The 21,433-nt window shown below is 32.5% G+C and overlaps 3 protein-coding genes across 9 annotated transcripts; 2 read left to right on the top strand and 1 right to left on the bottom strand.

The window, feature by feature from the left end:
• Positions 1 to 1,539: 1,539 nt before the first annotated feature.
• Positions 1,540 to 3,738, bottom strand: LOC110603502 (glycylpeptide N-tetradecanoyltransferase 1). 4 transcript variants are annotated; one of them, XM_021741254.2, is made up of 2 exons: positions 3,559 to 3,738; positions 1,540 to 3,174 (listed from the first exon to the last, which is right to left on the bottom strand). In XM_021741254.2, the coding sequence occupies exon 2, from the start codon at positions 3,118 to 3,120 to the stop codon at positions 1,810 to 1,812; it is 1,311 nt and encodes a 436-aa protein (XP_021596946.1). In that variant the 5' UTR covers positions 3,121 to 3,174; positions 3,559 to 3,738; the 3' UTR covers positions 1,540 to 1,809. The 4 variants fall into 4 exon arrangements, with proteins under 4 accessions (XP_021596946.1, XP_021596945.1, XP_021596944.1 ...); XM_021741253.2 differs by having other exon boundaries at positions 1,540 to 3,165; positions 3,491 to 3,713; XM_021741252.2 differs by having other exon boundaries at positions 3,491 to 3,711.
• Positions 3,739 to 4,254: 516 nt separating this feature from the next.
• Positions 4,255 to 8,354, top strand: LOC110603503 (eukaryotic initiation factor 4A-14). 3 transcript variants are annotated; one of them, XM_021741256.2, is made up of 5 exons: positions 4,255 to 4,430; positions 5,047 to 5,116; positions 5,230 to 5,336; positions 6,787 to 7,217; positions 7,489 to 8,354. In XM_021741256.2, exons 2-5 carry the CDS (start codon positions 5,049 to 5,051, stop codon positions 8,122 to 8,124), a joined length of 1,242 nt encoding a protein of 413 aa, XP_021596948.1. In that variant the 5' UTR covers positions 4,255 to 4,430; positions 5,047 to 5,048; the 3' UTR covers positions 8,125 to 8,354. The 3 variants fall into 3 exon arrangements, with proteins under 3 accessions (XP_021596948.1, XP_021596949.1, XP_043807932.1); XM_021741257.2 differs by having other exon boundaries at positions 4,258 to 4,380; XM_043951997.1 differs by lacking the exon at positions 4,255 to 4,430 and adding an exon at positions 4,569 to 4,590.
• A 3,040-nt stretch (positions 8,355 to 11,394) lies between these two features.
• On the top strand, positions 11,395 to 19,415 carry LOC110603913 (diacylglycerol O-acyltransferase 1A). Of its 2 annotated transcripts, XM_021741919.2 has the most exons (16): positions 11,397 to 12,165; positions 12,585 to 12,665; positions 12,878 to 12,951; positions 13,098 to 13,173; positions 13,318 to 13,385; positions 14,205 to 14,328; positions 14,677 to 14,775; positions 15,079 to 15,180; positions 15,276 to 15,412; positions 15,920 to 16,001; positions 16,117 to 16,137; positions 16,865 to 16,927; positions 17,182 to 17,229; positions 18,363 to 18,425; positions 18,692 to 18,745; positions 18,946 to 19,415. In XM_021741919.2, exons 1-16 carry the CDS (start codon positions 11,770 to 11,772, stop codon positions 19,054 to 19,056), a joined length of 1,599 nt encoding a protein of 532 aa, XP_021597611.1. In that variant the 5' UTR covers positions 11,397 to 11,769; the 3' UTR covers positions 19,057 to 19,415. The 2 variants fall into 2 exon arrangements, with proteins under 2 accessions (XP_043807919.1, XP_021597611.1); XM_043951984.1 differs by lacking the exon at positions 17,182 to 17,229 and having other exon boundaries at positions 11,395 to 12,165.
• The last annotated feature ends 2,018 nt before the right edge of the window (positions 19,416 to 21,433 follow it).

Here is a 21,433-nt window from a genome sequence, read left to right on the forward strand (position 1 = left end):
ACTTGCATCTTCATTTAAATGGTTACATAAAATTAGGATCGGCGCTAAAACCTTTTAGGTTTAGGAGGCGGATTCCCCTTTTTTGTTTTGTTTTTTGCCTTGCAAGTGCAAGTCTACGCTATGTTGGTGATCATCCTTGCTAGTACAAGTCTGATTTGAAACTTATTTATATGGTTACAGAAGGAACAATTCTTATTAAGTTGGGAGACTGGAGCAACTTTCATGGTTGTGAAAGATCAATCCGCTGTGTCTCCAGACTTGTTATTAAATTGTATTAGTAGAAAAGCTAACAAAGTAGGCAAGTAGTATATTGGCTAGCTACTTCTACAAGGCAACTCACTTGGCCAGTTTACTTGACCCTTTCATCCCCTTAGGCTGTGATTCGAGCTATCCTTTGTAGATGCCGGCGGCGGGGCTCCTTTTGCACAATGCAACTCCCTTATTCTAAAGAACAGAGAAAATTTCTTTCTTTTTAAAACACTACACTGAGGACTTGGCCATATTCGGCAATGGTAGATATTTTATTAGACGTTAACTGTTTTAATAATTATTAATTGTTTTAATAGTGGTTAGTTAAAAATTAAAATCTTTCAATCTCTAAATATTAATATTTTGATTCATAAAAATAGTTATCGGCTTTTAATTTCATTCTAATCATTATTAAGTCCTAATCACCATAAATTTATCAAAAAAAAACTCTTAAGAGTCTACCATATTGTGAATCATTCAAGTTCGGAGCGCGTCAATAACTTCCGAGGGTCAATAGAATACTATTGCCGCATTTCCATGGAAACTGAGCAGATTTTCCAGAGATATAACCAAGCGATTTTTTCCCCTTGAAATAATTGAATGCAAGTTATGATTATTTACTTGTTTATTTATGCATCCTGCCAAGAAGGGACATAATTCCATGAAATCCCGTAATACACGCAACTTTTATATGACAAAATTTATGAAGTTCAGTAAAAGATGTACCTTTTATATGACAATTAAAATTAATGATGTCCACTAATTACCTATGCAATTAAGCCTTAGTATATTATCAATATATTTTACTATTTGTTGAAAGAAATTGAGTTGACCATGGAAGTAATAAGATAACCCAGATAACTGAATTTCTAATGTACAAAGTTAAGAGCTTAAAAGAAACATTCATATAGGACAAAATCAGAAGTACAGGGGGAAAAAGAAGATGGAATTAGTTCTATGATACTGACATCCATATGCGGTCTTGACAACTCTAATGAAATGAAATCAAGCAAAATTCTTGTGTAAAATCCATCAAAATTGCATAAATCCTCAAAGTTGCTTTTGAGGTTTCATTTGAGGATCACATTCATTAGCGCGCAGCCATTTCTTTGTAAAACTTGAACAGAAAGAGGCATTACCATAAGCTAACTGAAAATAAGTAAAAAACATGCAGGAATAGGATTTAGACATTAATTGCAGCCACAAGCGCAACATCAGAGAATTAAGCAAATAATCATGCTGCTTATAGCATGGATTGTCCACAGAATTATAGTAGAGAAAAATGAGAGATATCAAAACTCAAGAATGGAAAGGGTTTTCAAAATCTCAAAAACATTAGTGTCCAGATAACAATTTGAATGACAAACAACATTGAAATGTCCCCATAACTTTGGACGTATAAAAACATTGGACTTGTTTCTCAAATACACTGCATATTCTCTTTTTTTTTTCTTTTTCCTTTTCTTCTGCTGCTGCTATAACTGCTCAGGAAAGGGGGGAAATGCAACTGACATACCTTGTCATCAACAGAGATCACTGCACACATGCAGACTCATGAAACTACAAGAGTACAAGCCCAAGTTCTGATGGTGCAATACCATTTCTTATCCGATAATTATAAAGATAATAGTGAAGTTGCCCATCACCTGGTCCAAATTTCAGCTCTTTCAGGAAAGATTGGTTTTGCATGACATCTAATGCATTAAAAACGTCAAAGTCCTTTTGCTTGGCAACGATAAGTGCATCATTCATCAACTGGAGCAGTGGAGTCTTAGTAGCAATGTTATAAAATGAATAAGCAGCTTTCAAAGTGGAATAATTCTGGTTGCCTAGTATTGATGACGGAAGGGTGTAGAAGCTGCAGAAGTCAGTGATCTCATGATTCTCTTGGCTCTCAACCAAGAAACTATCAACCACATTCTCAGCTGGGAGAAGCCAATGCTCCACATCATTCTCATCAAAATCTGGAGCAACAATAAACTGGCTCAAGTAGTCTCTGAGCAATCGTGTAACGGCAGGTACATCACGAAGCTCCATTTTTCTAAATCCAGGAGTAGCTGGTGAATCTGGTAACTTGTAAAGTTTTATGGTGCGGCTCATGGTCATTCTCGCTCCAAGCCTGGAGAAGCCAACATCAATAAGCTTCTTTGGGTTCAAAGACCTATGCCAATACTGACAAGTTGTTATTGGTGTTGGAAGAACCACTCCAGCAGTGTAAGCAGCTTGCCAAATATTCTCCAAATGCACCCTCCTGGTGACCTCCTTAATCAAGACAGGGGCAAGTCTCTTTGACCTGAGCTTCTTATGAACACACAAGAAATTGACCTCAGCCATTTTCACAACTTCATCACGCACTCTAATCCTTGCAGGCACACCTGTTATAAAAGCAACGAGCTTCTTTGAACCCTTGGCACGGACCCCAATGTGCCAACTTCGGTAATAACCAGGAGGGCGCAAAGCCCACCTTAGGAACTCCTTAGAATAATTAAATCTAAACATGTTCTCATCATCCTCGACGTAATTGTTCGTCAAGAGATTGTAAACCTCAGTGCAAGTCTCTTCCAAGTCAATGTCGCAAGTGGTCCATTCATATTGACTAGGGAGATTGTAAGGTTCTTGCTTTACTTCAGACAATAGAGTTGGAGGCTCAATCGGGCCCTCAGCCAAACTTGCATCCCCAATGTCTTTGAATTGACCTACTGGTTGGCTTTCCCAAAACTTGTGTTTCTTGCCTATGGAAATTGAGTCCTGGATCCTACGAACTATAGTTTCCAGTGTGCTATCATCCTTGGCAATTGGTTTTTTGTCAGCATCCTGATCTGGGTTTTCTTTAGGAGACCCAGGCGGCGAATTACTATTGCTATCGCCCATGTCAATAAATCAATTTCAGCAGTAACTTGCTATCAATGAGATTATCTGAATCCCCTATCAAGTGAAAAAGGAACTTGTTAATGTCGCAAAATGAACCCGAGGATTTTTTTTTTCCAAAAAGATGAAAAATTAGCAAGATAAACAGGTAAGAGCAATTCTACGAAGAATCAAAATACAAGCTAAACTATCTATTCTAATTCCACTCGCCTTAGAACACAGAAATATTTGGCTCCTTTCAATTTTCATATCATATGATCTATTCCTCTCGCCTTACAAATTCCATAACCAATAGAACTTATAACTGATACTAAAATCGAAAAAGCTAATAGATCTAAAACAACATGTATTATATATCAAAAGATTAACTCACAGTTTCACTGAACTAGAACCCGACGACTGTAAAAGATTTTGCGATGGTTTAGAGACGAATGAGCTTACAATCAGATCATCGAAGTGATTTTCCAGCAGAAATTGGGGAAGGTATAAGAAATTCTAAGAGATCTGGCGGCTTTTGAGCGGCCTATTTGCTTTGGGGTCTACGAAGAAGCTGTTTTTTAGCGTGTGGGCTTTGGAGTGATTAGCCAATGCCCTTGGCTCGCTGTTTAACTCGTTGGGAAATTAATGTGAGGCCCCTCAAGTTTTCTGTAATATCCATAAACTACGTGATATACGTTAGGTGTGTCATCGGTGTCCTACCCCAGTGTTGGAATTTGTCTACGTACCTAAACTGGATAGTAAGTGAATCAAATTATTTATACAATATTTAAAATTTGATTTAATAAAATTTTAATTTGGTTTAATTTATTTTTCTCTATTACTGTTTAGTTTATATAATTTTAAAAAATTAGATTTTTTGAATTTTTAAAAAATTTATTAATTAAAATTAATACTTAATAGATAAATTAATTAATATATTTTTTATAATATTAAAAATATTTTAATATATTTTTTAAAATAAAATGATTAAGTAATAATTTTTTTATAATATAAAATTAAATAGTAAATTTTTCTAAAATAATGAGCATTGGGCTTGAAAGTCGAAGGCCCATCCATCACCTGGCCTACTCAGTTTCCAGGGGAAAAAGCAGAGGGAAATCCACTCCACACCGGGAAAAGGAAAACTTTTATATGTAACCCTGGGCTGGCTGGCTATTGTTGCAGTTGTTAAGTTATCGATTTTCTTACTTAACTACACGGTTTAGATCCGAGGAGTTTGGGGAATCCTAATTCCGAACAAGCAAAAACGAGCAAGCAAGCAAGGTAGCTAAAACTCTCTTCTTCAAGCCCATCCTCTCATCGCCGATCATCAGGTCTTTTCCTTTCCCCGCCGTCGTTATCTTCGATCTAGCGGTCACTTTTGATCCAAATCCTGTTATCTTCCTTTTATGGTTGCTGCAGTTGATGAGCTTTTTTCGTTATGATTTGTAGGCTTCTTTTTCCCTTTAGCTAACCTATTGGTTGCTTTGGGAGGTAATTGCTGCGAGGTTTCGAATTGCTGTTAACAGGATTTTGTGTGGATGTAGTGCTTTCAACTGAATTTATTATTCTCGATTAGGAACAATTCATTTTTGTTTTGATTTTCTTCTAATCTATGTTGCGAAAAAAATGGTTATGCAATTAAGCCTTTTAGGGGAAGGCTGGGTTTTTTCACTATGATGATTGTATTTACTCTACTTTAGTTGTGGTACTATTGGTTTCTGTTATTTGATTAGTAAATTGTTATATAACGGTGTGGATTAGTCGTTGAATTTGGTGTGAATAATTGCTCTGGATTTTTTTTTAGTCCTTAGAGTTTAGGAACTCTTCTAAATTAAATTGGTAAATTGAGGCATATGTAAAAATAAAATTTTACAATTTTTTTTTTCTGTTTGAAAGTTATGACTGGATTTTCCCCTCAATATGAGTTAATTGCTGTTGTTCTTGCAGTCATGGCTGGACTAGCACCAGAAGGATCCCAGTTTGATGCGAAACACTATGATGCCAAAATGAATGAATTGTAAGTTCTTTTAGTTCCTGGCAAGTTGCAACTGCTCCTTTTGCTGTAAAATTTGGGTTCGTGAGTAGAACACACAACTTACTTTTCTTTGTTTGATAAATTCATGGGTACAGACTCACAACTGAAGGAGAGGAATTTTTCACATCCTATGATGAAGTTTATGATAGTTTTGATTCTATGGGTTTGCAAGAGAATCTTCTGAGGGGCATCTATGCTTATGGTAAAAATAATTATGCACCTGTATTTTCTCTTAGATTGTGTTGTAATGCAGCATTAGATTTTTTTTATTCGTGCTTTGGTACATGGGTCACACTCCTTCTTTGCCCATTGCTGAATTTATTAAGAATCATTAAAACAGAAGAAATGCTCCTTAACCTGCATTATTTTCTACCACTTTATCCTGCCTCATGTGAGGATAAGAGACAAAATCTGAGAAAGTAAAACACGTGTCTCTATTTGGAAGTTTTACTCCTGCTTGACCTTTTTCCTTCCCCAGTTCATCTTTTGATGACGCTCGTGTTATTGTAATATTTTCAAGCCAAAGTTAATTTTCATGTTGTAGAAGACAAGTTGAAGCCCAAAATGTATGAATACCTAGGAAGTCAAACCTTCACCAAATTATAGTGGGATGATGGGATTTTAGACCCAAATGTAATGGCTCATTTTTTAATACTTGTACACATGTTGGGATCAAAAGCTACACTAGAATTATTTTAAAACTTTTAAGCCAGTTATGGTTGGAGGAGGTAAATACTCTTCTCTAATAATATGAATCTTGGGTGGATAGGAGGATCACTGGCTCACTTGTATCGGTTTTAAGTGTAGTGAAGATTCATGCTGAAGCATATAAATTGCTAATCAAAAAGTAAGAGTGGTTGTGTTTGATTTTAGAAAATTGGACGCTAAGCTCAGTGAGCATGCTATGAGAATGAAAAGGGCTAAAAGTTCAATTTCACCTGTGTACTTAATAGATGTACAATTTAGCTTATTTTTTAAAAACTTTTTATCGAAATTAGCCCGAAATTTTAATTTAAGCTTAATGTAGCCCAGAAATCAATCTTTTTAGCTATTTTTTTTTATTTAGATGAAAATAGAGAAGCTCAGTTTCTTGATTTTTGGACAAAATTACTTGATTTAGCTAAGAAATTTAAAAAAAATCAATTTCTTAATTTTCTTTTTTTTTTTTAGCTAAATTGAGCTTAAGTTAAAACCTCTAAGTCAATTTGAGTAAAAACTTTAAACATGAGCTAAATTGACCTTTACCATCAAGTACAGGGATGAAATTGAGTAGTGGCCTAACAAGGCAGGTGCTGTATCAGGTGGGAATGGGGTAGTAAATTTTAGGCAGATTGTGTAGCTATTTTTTTTATAAAAAAAAAAAAAGAAGAGAGAGAGAGAGAGAGAGACAATGTGCTTCAACGACCAGTTTGATAATTTTGGTCTTGAATTCGCTCCATTTTAAATTTTAAATTTGGTAAATAATTAAAATGATAACCTATATCTACTGCATGGTGCTGCTTATTTTCCACTGAATGATGCAGCATGAAAGTCTTTATATCCATGCCATCGTGAAATTCAATGGATTTATGTGTTCCGTCTACTATCTACTCATTTGCTCCTTTACTTCATAGGAATGTCAAAAGCTTAAAGTTTTAACTATGCTTTTATAGGTTTTGAAAAGCCCTCAGCAATCCAGCAGCGAGGAATTGTTCCCTTCTGCAAAGGACTTGATGTTATTCAACAGGCTCAATCTGGAACAGGGAAAACTGCAACTTTCTGTTCTGGTATTCTCCAACAACTTGATTATGGTTTGGTGGAGTGCCAGGCCTTGGTCCTGGCACCCACTCGGGAGCTTGCACAACAGATTGAAAAGGTTATGCGGGCACTTGGAGATTATCTTGGTGTCAAGGTACATGCCTGTGTTGGTGGGACCAGTGTCCGTGAAGATCAACGCATTCTTTCAAGTGGAGTGCATGTTGTTGTTGGCACTCCTGGCCGTGTATTTGACATGCTGCGAAGACAGTCACTTCGTCCTGATTACATCAGGATGTTTGTGTTGGACGAGGCAGATGAAATGCTTTCACGTGGTTTCAAGGATCAGGTTATTCTTTTATTCCTTTGTTTTTTGTCTTCCAGATACTTGTGTCAATTTTGCACTTTAAAACAAAAAAAGTGAATTCACTTGGTCTTTCACAAAGATTTCCTAAATGCATAAATATATGGTGTGGAATATATTTACTGGCAGGTCTGCTTGTGTGTGCATTATGCATTATACAGTATGCAAACTATTATGAGTACCATGTTTTTAGTGTGTATTATTACTGTTAAATTAGTTGTGCTGATCCCTTTCTTTTCTCCTGCTTTTGTATCAGATTTATGATATTTTTCAGCTTCTGCCATCAAAAATTCAAGTTGGTGTGTTCTCTGCCACAATGCCACCGGAGGCTTTAGAGATCACAAGGAAGTTTATGAACAAACCTGTGAGGATTCTTGTAAAGCGTGATGAGCTCACCTTGGAGGGTATAAAGCAGTTTCATGTCAATGTGGAGAAGGAGGAATGGAAGCTTGAGACACTATGTGATCTCTATGAAACCTTAGCCATTACCCAAAGTGTTATTTTTGTGAACACTAGACGTAAGGTTGATTGGCTGACGGACAAGATGCGGAGTAGAGACCACACTGTCTCTGCCACTCATGGTGATATGGACCAGAACACAAGAGATATCATAATGCGTGAATTTCGATCTGGGTCATCTCGTGTTCTAATCACCACTGATCTTTTGGCTCGTGGCATTGATGTCCAGCAAGTGTCCCTTGTTATAAATTATGATCTTCCTACCCAGCCAGAGAACTATCTCCACCGAATTGGACGTGGTGGACGGTTCGGGAGGAAAGGTGTTGCTATCAATTTTGTGACAAAGGATGATGACAGGATGCTGTTTGACATCCAGAGGTTCTATAATGTGGTGATCGAGGAGCTGCCATCAAATGTTGCTGATCTTCTCTAATGAGGTTTTTGTATTCCATTATTAGTTGAGAGACAAATCCCTGGAATTTGTTGTGTTCGTTTTTAAATTCTTGTTTTATAGGTCTAGTTCTAGCATCTATCTAAATTTGACTGCCTATCAGTAAGTGATATTTGATTCTCAAATCTTAAATTTAGCAATGCTGCTAAATATGGCATTGTGGATTTTTGTTGCACATGTTCTGATAATGGAGATATGATGGATTATCATGCTCTGGATGTGTTTGCTTGATAGGCTTAATTTCTTTGTGTACGAAAATTTGCCTTGTAATTGCCGTAATGCAATTCAATTTTAATACTTCTATAGACAAAATCCAAGTGGATTATGTAAACATTTTTATACAAATTGTCGGTTAATCTGACCTTTGCATGCTTAGATCATTATGATATGAAGTATGCTGAAGAGATCAATAATATAGGCTGTGTCGAGGTCAAATGGGGTAGGAAATATGTTTATTTCATATAATATTGAAAATTACTTTAATTTGGATATTAAAAAATAGGTTTAAATTATCATTTATTAATAGAAAAGTATATTTATTATCTTTATTTTTAGTCATTAATTTTTATTTTATTAATAAAATAGTTATTTTGTTTAATTTATCATTAGTTAAATGTTAATTGAAAGATGTTTATTACAAATAGGGCTATTGGTGTAAAAAATACAAATAGTTTACAAATTTTAGATAGTAAAGTTAAAATTTTCAATTTTTCAGAAGATTAAATCGCTCAATTTAACTAATAAAATAGTTATTAAATATATATTTTTATTATAATAATATCTTTTTTTAATCTCATTATTTAATTTTTTTATTTTTATACAATATCATAAATTTTTAAATTTCTTAAAATATGAAAAAAAAATTTATAATTTAAAATATATAATATTTTATTTTATTTAAAATATTATTAATAAAAATGAAATTTTTAAAATATAAAAAATATACACATAATTTATAATATTAAATATAAGCATTTGATAAAATATTTTTATTATACATTGTGATATTTTATATAAATTTATTTAGAATAAAAATTTATAATATATTTACTATAATATATAATAATATAAGATATATTTAATTTTAATATAAAATTTAAATTAAAAAATTATATATTTTATTAATAATATAAAACTTTAACGATTATATTATAATTTATTGTTAACTTTTTAAAATTTAATTTAATTTAATTTTTTTACTATAATTATGATAAATTAAAATTATTTAATTTTATCATTTAAAATTTCAAGTATGTGATGCAAGTGTGAATTATTATAAATGTTTGTATTTTTTTATCCAACATTCTTTATAAATATTAAATAATTTTATTAAATCTCAATAACTATATTATAAATTATTTAAAATAAAATAAAAATATACACTTTTTAATATAAAGTTTATATATCTTATACTATATTTGTTTGTTAAATATAAATTTTAAATTAAAAAATTATTTTATTAATAAAATAAAATCTCGCATATACTTGATTGTCTTATAAAATATATTAATATATAAATAAAACTAAAATGCAGAGATAAAATAAAATAAAATTTATTTCAATTTGAAATATTCAGTTTCTAAATTTTAACAAAAATAACCATAATGCCAATTACTATATTTTATATTTGAAACAAATTAAATTCTTAAGATTTTGTTTTATTAAACAAATCCCTTGATTAAAAATTTATATTTAAATAATATATTTTGTATCTATAATGTATAATAAATATGTCTTATCTATAAATTTGTGATTTTAAGGTGTGAATTTATTAAAATATATTGGATTCTGTGAAATTTTTTTAATAAAAAATATTTTCTAATAAAATAATTTATTTTTTTATTATTTAATTTTAATAAAAAAATATTATATATAAATTTGTAGAGTATATAAAATATTAATAAGATTTTAAAAAAAGAAGAAGAAGCAATTTTTCTTAAAATTGAGATTGATTAATTTCCTTAAGTGCAGTAAACGTTATAAAATATAAATATATATATTATGTAAAATTTTTTCCTTAAAGAAAATAATCCTCCAGACTGTTCTAGAACTTGTATAACTTAGCCAAGATTTTGTAAAGAGAAAAAGGGTTGTTAAAGAGTTTCTTTATAACTAAGGAAACAGTTTTGAGTCACAGACGTAGCTCATGTTTAGATCGTTGACTCCAGGAAAGCAAAATCTACGAACAGGCAGACAAGTACATCGCCAAGACTTTTCTCGATCGGAAAAATAATAAAAAACTAATAATAATAATAATAAAGGATAGTGAAAAAAATACATATTAAACCTTTTAATTTTAAATTTTAGACGTAAAAGTTAAACATTTTTAATTTATTTGAAAGTTAAATTGAATTAAAAAATTAATAAGAAATTATAATATAATCTTTAAAATTTTATATTATTAATAAAATATTATATGTTAAATTATAAAGTTTTATTTTTTTCATATTTTAAAAAATTTAAAAATTTATAATATTATACAAAATTAAAAATAGTGAGTAAATAATAAAATTAATAAAAAATATAATAAAATATATTTAAAAACTATTCTATTAGTTAATAGAACTTATAATTTATAATTAATTTTTTTAAATTCGATTTAATTTTTTATTATAATTATAATAAATTAAAAAAATTAATCTTATCATTTAAAATTTAAAATGTTTGATATGAATGTAAATTATTAATAGCTCTCATAATAATAATAATTCTTTCAAAATAACAGAGTCAAGCAGATTAACACGCTGGTGTTGGTCTTCAAATAGAAAACAGGCATTTTCATGCTTGTTTGCTCTCTTCCTTTAAAAGGCCATTTACTCATTTATTTAGCCTTCCTTCTATGCCTTATAAATTGCTATATTCAGTTTTCAATACAAAGGAAATCAAATCAAACAAAACAAACACAGGGGATCAAGTTCCAATCTCCATTTGCATGAATTAGGACCTGCCTTAATGCAGGAATAACATTATTCAATAAGGAATTTCCACTACATTCGTCCATTTAATTTAAAATTAAATTTTATACATATTTAAAATCATAATTGATCTTATAAAAATCCAAGTATATATTAATGTCAAATTTTCTATTTTTCTTTTTATTAAGGGCAGGTCCATTCTTATTTAATCGATTACTTCAATTTTAAATTTTAATTATAAAATACTTTTAAAATTTAAAAAAACTTCAAAGATTTAATTGTTATAATAAATAAAAATTAATCAGACCGAATAGCGTAAAAAAAAAAAAAAATCCTTTTGTCGGCTTAATTTCCTAACTCTTACACGGGTACAGTACACCTCTTTGCTTTTCCTTAACGTCCCCCATCACCACCGCGTTTACCTGTCGATTGTTCAACTAAAACGTCAAACACCGAGACGGCTTCATCGCTAATCTTCTAGATTTCGTCACTTCGGTTCCTTCTAGTCTAAAATCCGAATCTAATAAAATATAAGTCCTCCTCTTTCTCTGCTCCTCTTCCTGTCTTTCACCGCCACGCTTCCCCTTTTCCTCCTCTCTTTCCATCAACATTCTCTTCTTGCTTTAAATACCGCTTTTTTCTTATTCTGCACATGCTTTCTGCGCCATTTCTCTTCCTCTAGAATTATCCATCTCTGCTATTTTCATCTCCAATGGCGATTCTCGACACGCCGGAGAATGTCACTGCCTCCACCGAGACTTCCACTTCAACCGCCACTCCTGGAATCTCTCAGTCCTCCTCGGATCTTAATCTCTCCCTTCGACGGAGGCGAAGCTCCTCCAACTCGGCGGGAGCTGCCGCTGAATTGTCTTCGAAGATTGATCAGCTGGAATCTGATGTTGGAGGCGACATGATGATGGATCCAGAACCTATGGAGGAATCGGATGCTTTGAGAAGTAATGGAAAAGGTTATGGCCACGACAAGGATAGAGTTGAAAATCGTGAGAATCGTGGGCGGTCGGATATTAAATTTACGTATCGGCCATCAGTGCCGGCTCATCGGGTGCTCAAGGAGAGTCCACTTAGCTCTGATTTAATATTTAAACAAGTAAGGACCGTGTAAACGGATGCATTTACTTGTTACTCTTCTTATTATTCATTATATGCATAACGTGTGCGTAAATTCAAGTGGCTTTGGAATTCGTCGTTGTTGTTATTTATTAATTTATTTTTCATTGTTATACGGTTAGTGAAAATTCGTTTGTATTTGTTTAGATTATATTTTGGCTCCAGAGTTGATTGTCTTAGGCAGGTTGGTAGCGAATTCCTTTATTTTACTAAGCTGGTGAAGTTACGGTGTTGGGGCCATTCCATTAATTTTAAGCTAGTGTTGGGGTTTGGATAAACAGTTTGTGGCGGTGGCATGAAAGGGACCTTTAGAAGTGCTTTCACGTTTACATTGTGTTTTATGATAGATGCTGAATGCTTAATTAATGAAGTAATTAATGAAGTATTATTTTATGTCAGAGTCATGCAGGTCTCTTTAACCTCTGCATAGTAGTGCTTGTTGCTGTTAACAGCAGGCTCATCATCGAAAATATAATGAAGGTTTATCTTTTTTATTCTCACTTTATAGTTCAGTAACTTCAGTTGAAGGACGAATCAGTACATTTGCTTCCTGTCTTATTCGTCTTTTCTCATTCTTTTTCTTGTTTGTTTTCAAGGCCTAAGTTGGTATCCTTGTTATATGAAATTATCTATGAAAATGTCCTCTTACAATTTATGGGATAAAGTGGCTTATCCATTTGTTATTTTTGCAGTATGGTTGGTTAATTAAGACTGGGTTTTGGTTTAGTTCAAGGTCCTTGAGAGATTGGCCCCTTCTTATGTGCTGGTAACATATCTTTAAAGCTTTTTATCCAATCCAAATTTGATCGAGAAGGAATTTCTTTGTGCATAATCTGTTTGAGTGTTCTGGGTACTGGTTAATAGTTGACACCAAAAATACAACGATTCTCTGAATTATGGCTTCTATTGCAGTCTTACTCTTCCAATTCTCTCTCTTGCTGCCTATCTAGTGGAGAAGTTGGCGTATCGAAAATATATATCTGAACCAGTAAGTGTTTCCTTTCCGGTTATTTTGTGCATTACTTATAATAGAGCTGGGCTTTACTAAAATTCTTCCAATAAAATAATATAGTGGTCTGTTGTGTCATTGCCATTTGGAACTGGAAAATTAACTTAAATTTGAACGTTGCAGATTGTTGTTTTCTTTCACGTGCTCATCACCTCAGCAGCAGTTCTATACCCTGTTTCTGTGATCCTCAGGTTTTTACTTTTCTTTTTCTGTTGCTGCTGCTGCAAAAATTCATCCATTTGTGGCTGTTATTTATAATATTTCAAAATGTTGAGAGCATCTATATTTTCTGATAATTAAATTTATTTTTTGTTTTATGAAAATAAAATAAATAATCACACTACACAGCATAATTGCTGCTAAAAATTAGATTCACTGAAAAACTATACTTGCATAGATAGAATAATTTTAAGGAAAATTTACTTTTTAAACCCTATGCTATAGGGAAACTCATTAGTTGGTCCCTCTGTTTTGAAGTCGGAGATTCATTCAGCCGTTAAAAGTTTAAAATACTCCTGATACAGAGGGACTAATTAGTAGACTTTTTAAAAATCTGAGAAATTAACTAATGAGTTCTTCAAAACTATAGGGACTAGTAAAATACTTGATGGCTAAATTAACGAAGTGATTAATTCGTAGACTTTTTAAAATGTCGGGGACATTTTAATGTATTTTTCAAAACCAAATACCCAACCAACGACCAAGTAATTATTTTTCCAAACTTTAATGGTGTCAAAAAAAAATTGTTTGAAGTATTAGAAATTCCCGTGAAAGCATATAAACATATTGACTAAACAATTGAAAGTCATGGAAATATATATGGTTTAGTCATCGGAGTTGCCTACATTACATGGCTTGTTCTACCCAAATACTGGTGGCAATGCTAGAAAGGGTTTCAGGGTAATTTACTTGTACTGATGTGAGGCATTCCTAATAGCTAAATTCATTTTTCTTTGGGCTATTTTCAAGGAGGCTAACATTCTCAATTATTCTTTTACTAATCTTTTCAGTTGTGAATCTGCTGTTTTATCTGGTGTCACATTGATGCTCTTTGCTTGTATTGTGTGGTTGAAATTGGTATCTTATGCACATACAAACTATGATATGAGAGCTCTTGCCAATTCAGTTGATAAGGTGAGATTGTACTCTTTTGTAGAATTTATTGATATATGCCCTTGAGAGATAGTTATGTTTTCTTTACTAGATTTCACATGTAAAATGTATCATATTGCCTATTAGGGGTTGTAGTGGTAATTGAGAAATATGGGCCTAAAAGAGCATGCAATATTTGCACTACGGTGTTTCTGCTTATTGAGTTTGCTTCCGTAGCTTCATCAAACCATTCTAAATTGTAATTACAAATAATTTTTCCCATGTGACACCAAATCAAGGGAGAAAAATTCTTTAGCTTGGATGGGTTTTTCATCTTCTGCTATGATAACCAACCAGGGAGCCTTTCTCATTCAATGTGGTTTATGACAGGGGGATACACTACCCAATACTCTGAATGCAGTTTATTCTCATGATGTTAGCTTCAAGAGTTTGGTTTACTTCATGGTTGCTCCCACATTATGTTACCAGGTAGCTGACTAATTTCTTGGAGCTCAAGTATATATTAATGCTCATTCACTTTATATTACTGCTTATGATGTTTGATTTAGTTGAACTGTTTTGGATCTAACTGATTTATATTAATTCCAGTCATACATAAAGAAACAAAAAAAGGAGCTAAGTTACCTTTTACCATTGATTTTCTAAATTTGAAATGGTTCTTTCAATATATTATACTTCTTCTCAACTTGAACTTTGTTCGCTAGCCTGCTTTCAGACTGTGTATGTCCTGATCTTGTTATGATTCTCTGAACCTGTGGTTTGTCATTGTAGCCAAGTTATCCTCGCACAGCTTCTATTCGGAAGGGTTGGGTGGTTCGTCAATTTGTCAAGTTAATAATTTTTACAGGATTTATGGGATTCATCATAGAACAAGTAAGAACTTTATGTTTAAAGATTTACATATTGTTTCTGCTGTTTTGGGAATTTGGGACATGCATTCTTAACGTCATTGTGGGCATAATCTGCAGTATATCAATCCTATTGTCCAGAATTCACAACATCCTCTAAAAGGGGACCTCTTATATGCCATTGAGAGAGTTTTGAAGCTTTCAGTTCCAAATTTATATGTGTGGCTCTGCATGTTCTACTGCTTTTTTCACCTATGGTGAGCTCTTTTCTTTTCCCCCCTAACAAATGTCACAAAGTATTTTTATCCTTCGTTTGAGATGTTTTTAATAATTGTTTCTGCTAAGGTTATGAAAATCATTGTAGACTAACTGCTTTATTTATGTTTACCTCATCTGTTTTATGTACTAGTTTGTAATTGTGGTAAATTTGCTTTAATCAACCAGTTCTATGTTTGGCTCATTTCTACATCTTGATGGTTCTAATAATTTTTTAGATATTTAGCAAATGTACTTATGACACTTTCAAATGAACATTCCTTTAATTTTGTTCTACCTAACCACTAAATTGAATTGTGTGATTATCTATTACTTTGGAAATTCCATTAGAGCTATGTTAGTTTGATATATTTGTAGCATTTGGAGAAAATTCTTGGTCTTTTGATATGAGAGAGAACCATAGAGTAAGGTTATCTCTTATACAAGCGTTTATTCTTTTGATAAAAACACAAGTTTTGAGGTACATTATGCCTACATATGCAATACAGGTTAAATATACTTGCCGAGCTCCTTCGCTTTGGTGATCGAGAGTTCTATAAAGATTGGTGGAATGCAAGAACAGTCGATGAGGTAAAAGTTCTATAAATTTGGGTAATTTTTTCTTCTTGTATATCTCTCTAATCATTCACTTATCTTGACTCGTAAATGTTGTCATATGCGTCTTCGGATTTGTGGCTATCATCAGTATTGGAGAATGTGGAATATGGTATGTTTTTTTTCTACCTGAAATCATAGTACATGTTCTTTATCTTCACTATATGTAAGGTTCTTGCGGGATTTGCATCTTTGGGGCTTTTTTTTCTCTTTCCGGGTTAGCTGTTCTCAGATATGTAGCCTGATATAACACATTGATTCATTTTATGTTCAGAGTTCAGACATGACATTTCTTGTTTGAAATCTGTTTCATGCTTTTTAGTTGGTATTGGAACTCTAATATGATAAGCCCATGAAGTTGTTTAAATTGCGCAGCGAAATAAGGGGGAAACTGTAAAATTTGTTTATATTGGTGCTGTTTGTGGGTTAGGTGGTTTGTTTTGCGCTGCAACCTGCTGTATTGCGACTACTTCTGAGATGTGAGGGGGGGGGGGAACTGAAGAACTTTAAAACCTGGAAAAAAGAGATCTAGCTCTGATTTATTGTCCTGTTTACGTACCCTGACTGTTCAATCATGAAGGCAAAAAAATATTGAAGTTTGGACAGTGTTTCCATGTGCCAGCTTCTGAATTATGCATATCGCTTTGTTCATGCTGTTTTCTTTCACTTTCTATTCAATTTGTGATAATGAATACCCAATAAGCTGGTGTTTCAGAAAGGAGTGAGCACACATGTCTCTGTGCCTGTGTATCCACCCATGCACATGTATAAAGACAGACACAAATACACATGCAGAAGGTTGGTCTATTTGTTACTGATGAAATTCTTACTTATCACAGCCTGTTCATAAGTGGATGGTTCGTCATATCTACTTTCCCTGCTTACGGCATAAAGTACCAAAGGTAACTCTGGTTCTCACCTTAAAGTGCAATAGACTTTGTATTCTGCATTTATCATCTTTTCATATTTTTCCTTTGGGAGCTTTATTGTGTGCCATATGCCTCCAAAATACATAATGCATAGAGTATCTTTCTTCATTGAGTATTCTTTTTTAGAATCTTTCTTTTTATTTTTTTGGGTAATTCTTCCTCTTTCCAACTTCTGCTAATTAACCATATTGTTGGTTGTTGCTTGCTATCTTTTTTCAATGATGCAGGGCATAGCCATAATTATTGTGTTTTTCGTTTCAGCTGTATTTCACGAGGTATTCTGGGCATCATTTCTATTTGGCAATATTCTATTTTTCATTTTACGCTAATTTTCACTTGTAGTCCTTCTACTTGGAGTATATTTTCAATATGATGGCTCAATTTTAATTCTTACTTAGAGTTCCTTCAACTTCAATTTAAGTATCATTGAAGTCCTTGTTATATGAAAGGTTCACAAGTTACCACAATTGAAAATTTATTTTTTCTTCCCTCTCATCTCTCACCCAATTTCATTTCTCTCTCTTCTCTCTCTCATTAAAAAATTAGATGTTTAAATGAATATATAAATGAGAAGGAGATTATTTTTTTAATTATTCTCCTATTCATTTCATCATTTATTACATTTTTTTGAAATCATTAAATAATTTTTAATTAGATACAGGACTTAAATTATTTTTCATAATAGTGAATTATTATCATTACTTTTAAGATCAATAACAATATCTAATAAAGTATAAAATTAGAAATAATTATATTTGTAAAAATTCTTCATAAAATTTATGAATTATTACTATGCAGTTAATATTTATTCTATTTCTTTTTAATATTTAATTTATAAAAATAAATGGATATCAAAAGTAAAAGATTAATAAATTAACTATTAAAAATATTTAATAGTACTTAAAGGATTAAAAGTATATATTTAATAGTTAGTAAAAATAATAAAAGACTTTTTATTAGGAGAGAGTGGAGTAGAGTAAAAACAATTTTTAATTTATATCAATCTAGAAACCTACAATAGCATGTGATAAGGATGTTAATGATAGTCAAATAAAAGTTGGAGGAGCTTTAAGAAAGAAAATGAAGTTGAGTGACTAAATTGAAAATGCACACAAAGTTGAGGGATTGGACTGAGCCTCTGAACCTCTCATGGAGAATAGGGCTTTGGAGGAAAAGCATTTGTAAAACATTTTGTGATTACATTCTATCATGACATTGAGATGATGAATGGATTTAAGTCATGCATAAACTGTCATGTTCTGAGCCTTTACGTTCAAAGTTCAATTGATGGTCAAGAGTTTTGTAGTTACCTGCTTGCACTAGCACCGCATTGTTATGCCTTTTCCTCTTAAGTTTCTTGCTCTAATTACATTTTATGCTAACACTGGCGTGCAATATCATTTAACAGTTGTGCATTGCCGTTCCCTGCCACATGTTCAAGCTCTGGGCTTTTATTGGAATAATGTTTCAGGTAATCAATTCAAGTATTTTAATTTTATTTTATTGTGGATATCATTATAATTTGAGTGCAATATTACTGTACTAGGATCCAAAATTGAAGTCTTACTGGAATGGGGATTTTTAACAGGATTGTTCTGGCCATCCAATATTATATAACAAGGAGCCTCTTGCTAGATGTAGAAAATATAAAAGAAAAAAAAATAGTTTACGCTAGAGTGTATTAACATTATGCAGGACATGTGAATGAAACTCTGTTGCTTTGCCTGTTCTAATCAGATTCCTTTGGTCGTGATAACAAGTTATCTCCAAAACAAGTTCAGAAGTTCAATGGTATGTCTACTTTTTTCACATCTATTTCTTTGCTTATTTTAGCTTAGTCATCTTGTCATCACCAACTTCTATTACCGAGATTCATACAAGACCTGAAGTTAAAATAACAAACTATATAAAGCTGGATTTGAGATGCTGACATTCCAACTTGTGGAAGGCCTAAGTGGGGATGACATGATCTGATGCTTTGAATTGGACAGGTGGGAAATATGATCTTCTGGTTCATTTTCTGCATACTTGGTCAACCTATGTGTGTGCTATTGTATTACCATGACCTGATGAATCGGAAAGGTAGCACTGAATCAATATGAAACTGACTCATTGTGCGTGTGGAAGATATCAATTTTTCCGGGGTTGGTCACTTCAACATATTTTGCAGAGACTTGACTGCCATACTGATGTCATCATGATCCTTTGATACAGCCATAGAGGAGATTGATTGCTAATGCAATTAATGTAGAAGCATATTTTGGAAGTATAATCTCTCTCATGGACTGGTGTCTTATATTCAAAGACTGTTAAATATTAGTGGAAAATTGTAAATGTGTAAATGTTCTGCCCTTCTGTATGTTTTTTTCCTGATATCATATGTTAAGAGATTTTGTCAAAAGAGCTAATATGTTAGACAATCCTGCTGAATGTCATCAATTTTTCTCAAAAGATTGCTGCCATGTCCAACTCCAATCCATGTTGTTTCTTTTATTGTTTTTGTGGTTTCATGAAGTAATTTTCAGTATTTTGGTGACAATAGAAAGTGAATTCCAGCATTTTGGATGAATAATTCAATTTCGCCTGGGATCTTTTCCTCCCTCCTCCGATCTGTGTTCACCAGTGGTATTAGAGACGTATTTTGATTGGACCAGCATCTCTAAGTTATATACCACTTCAATCCCTTCTATTTGCAATATTCCATCTCGACTTAGTTTTAGACTAAGCATAGTCCGTGAACCAAAACTTCAATGAACGGCAAATTTCCGGGAAAAAAAGGAGAGGAAATAAACAGAACATAAAAAAAAGGAAAGCGTAGTTCTGTATATGTTCATCAACAATTTTGCTGCAGCTGGGGTTTATCCTACAAAAAAGATATGTGAGAGAAGAAGCCAATTTTGTTTGAGATGGGTGTGATGGTGAGTTGAAAGATGAATCGAACTAAAATGAAATGGGTCTCTACGCTGACTGATGGAGGAAATATGCAGAAGTTGATAAAGTGTTGCCAGATGAGAAGAGGGAAGCAATGACACTTCTAACGGGGAAGTAGAATCGCGTGATGGGTTGAGTAGCTTGGTCTTGCAACTTCTCGTAGGGCGTCAATGGACCGACCCAAGTCAAAGCTTCAATACGCTTCAGCTGCAATAATGGTGGGGAAAGAATGTTAGGTAATATTAAATTTGTTTTTTCTATAATATAAAATTCTTCTTTTTTAATGATTTGTTCACGTTTAACACCTGCTAAATTTTGTCAGGAGTTGGATTCAATTGGCTTTAGCTTAAGTGTTTTTGAGGTTATTAGGATCAAAAGATATTGTCAGAAGAGAAGAATCACTGACAATAGAGTGGCCCAAGGAATGCAAGGCCCAGAGCCATAAAACAGAAAATGGTCTTTACATAGACAATTCACCTAGCTCAAAAGAAGACAATGCCAAGCCTCTATAATAAGAAACTAAGGCTGGTCCAAACTCCAAACACGACGGCTCAAATGTAGGACAAGAGTACTTCCCTTTGTAAAGACAACCCCAAACCACAAAGGCAGAGGCAAAGGCAAAAGCAAAAGTGAAGCAGCTCCTGGAAGAAATCCAGAAGCTGCCCATAAGCATGCAAAAGGATCTTATCTTGCCTCCACACCATTCAGTGGCTCCAACTTTGGGAACTTCAGCCTTTAGGCATTGTACTAATAATTATCCAACGCTTTCAAAGAGTGGTACATGGCTGAGGTCCCAACGTTCCCACTCATAGTTACCTGAAATTGACAACGACGAGGCATGTGATGCGTCATCTAATGAAATATAAGGCCTTGTTTAATTTAAAATTACTTATTTCTTAAGTAATTTATTTTATTGAGTAGTAATTAAACTATGAAGTATGTTTTAATTTATTTGATTAGTATTTTAAATTTCTAATAAGTAAAATTATTTTAATAAAAGTTAATAATATAAATAATATAAATACCTTACCCCTACTCCTACTCTAATATCAATACTAATTAATTCAATATAACACATTTTATAATGTTTAACACTCAAATCACATAGCAAGTAACGTGTAATTTTTTAATAATATAATAATCAACAATATACTTTATAAATTAAGTAAAGATAAAATAAAGTGGAAGGGTATCTTATTTGAGAAGTTGTAGTAGGCTGTTGAGTGCAGTGTATAAGTAGAGTAATAAATCATGTCCAACGGTTAAATTTGTGAACTCATAGCAATTTTAAATTAATTAAAAGGTCTAATAATAAAATAATAAAATTATTTTTTCTCTTTTTATATTGTATTATTTATCCTTTTAATTATTTTTTCTCACAAATATTTAATTTTTTTCCATTAAAAAAAAAAAAAGAGAAGTAATTAGAAGTCCCAACTATTCACGGTCTAAAATCTGATAAAGTATAGTAGCTGAATTTCTTTAAAATTAAAGCAACATTGATAGACGTGTAAATAAGAAATTACAGCAAAATCACTTAAACAATTG

The sequence above is a fragment of the Manihot esculenta genome, chromosome 16 (assembly GCF_001659605.2).
Source record: "Manihot esculenta cultivar AM560-2 chromosome 16, M.esculenta_v8, whole genome shotgun sequence".
Lineage (NCBI taxonomy): Eukaryota > Viridiplantae > Streptophyta > Magnoliopsida > Malpighiales > Euphorbiaceae > Manihot > Manihot esculenta.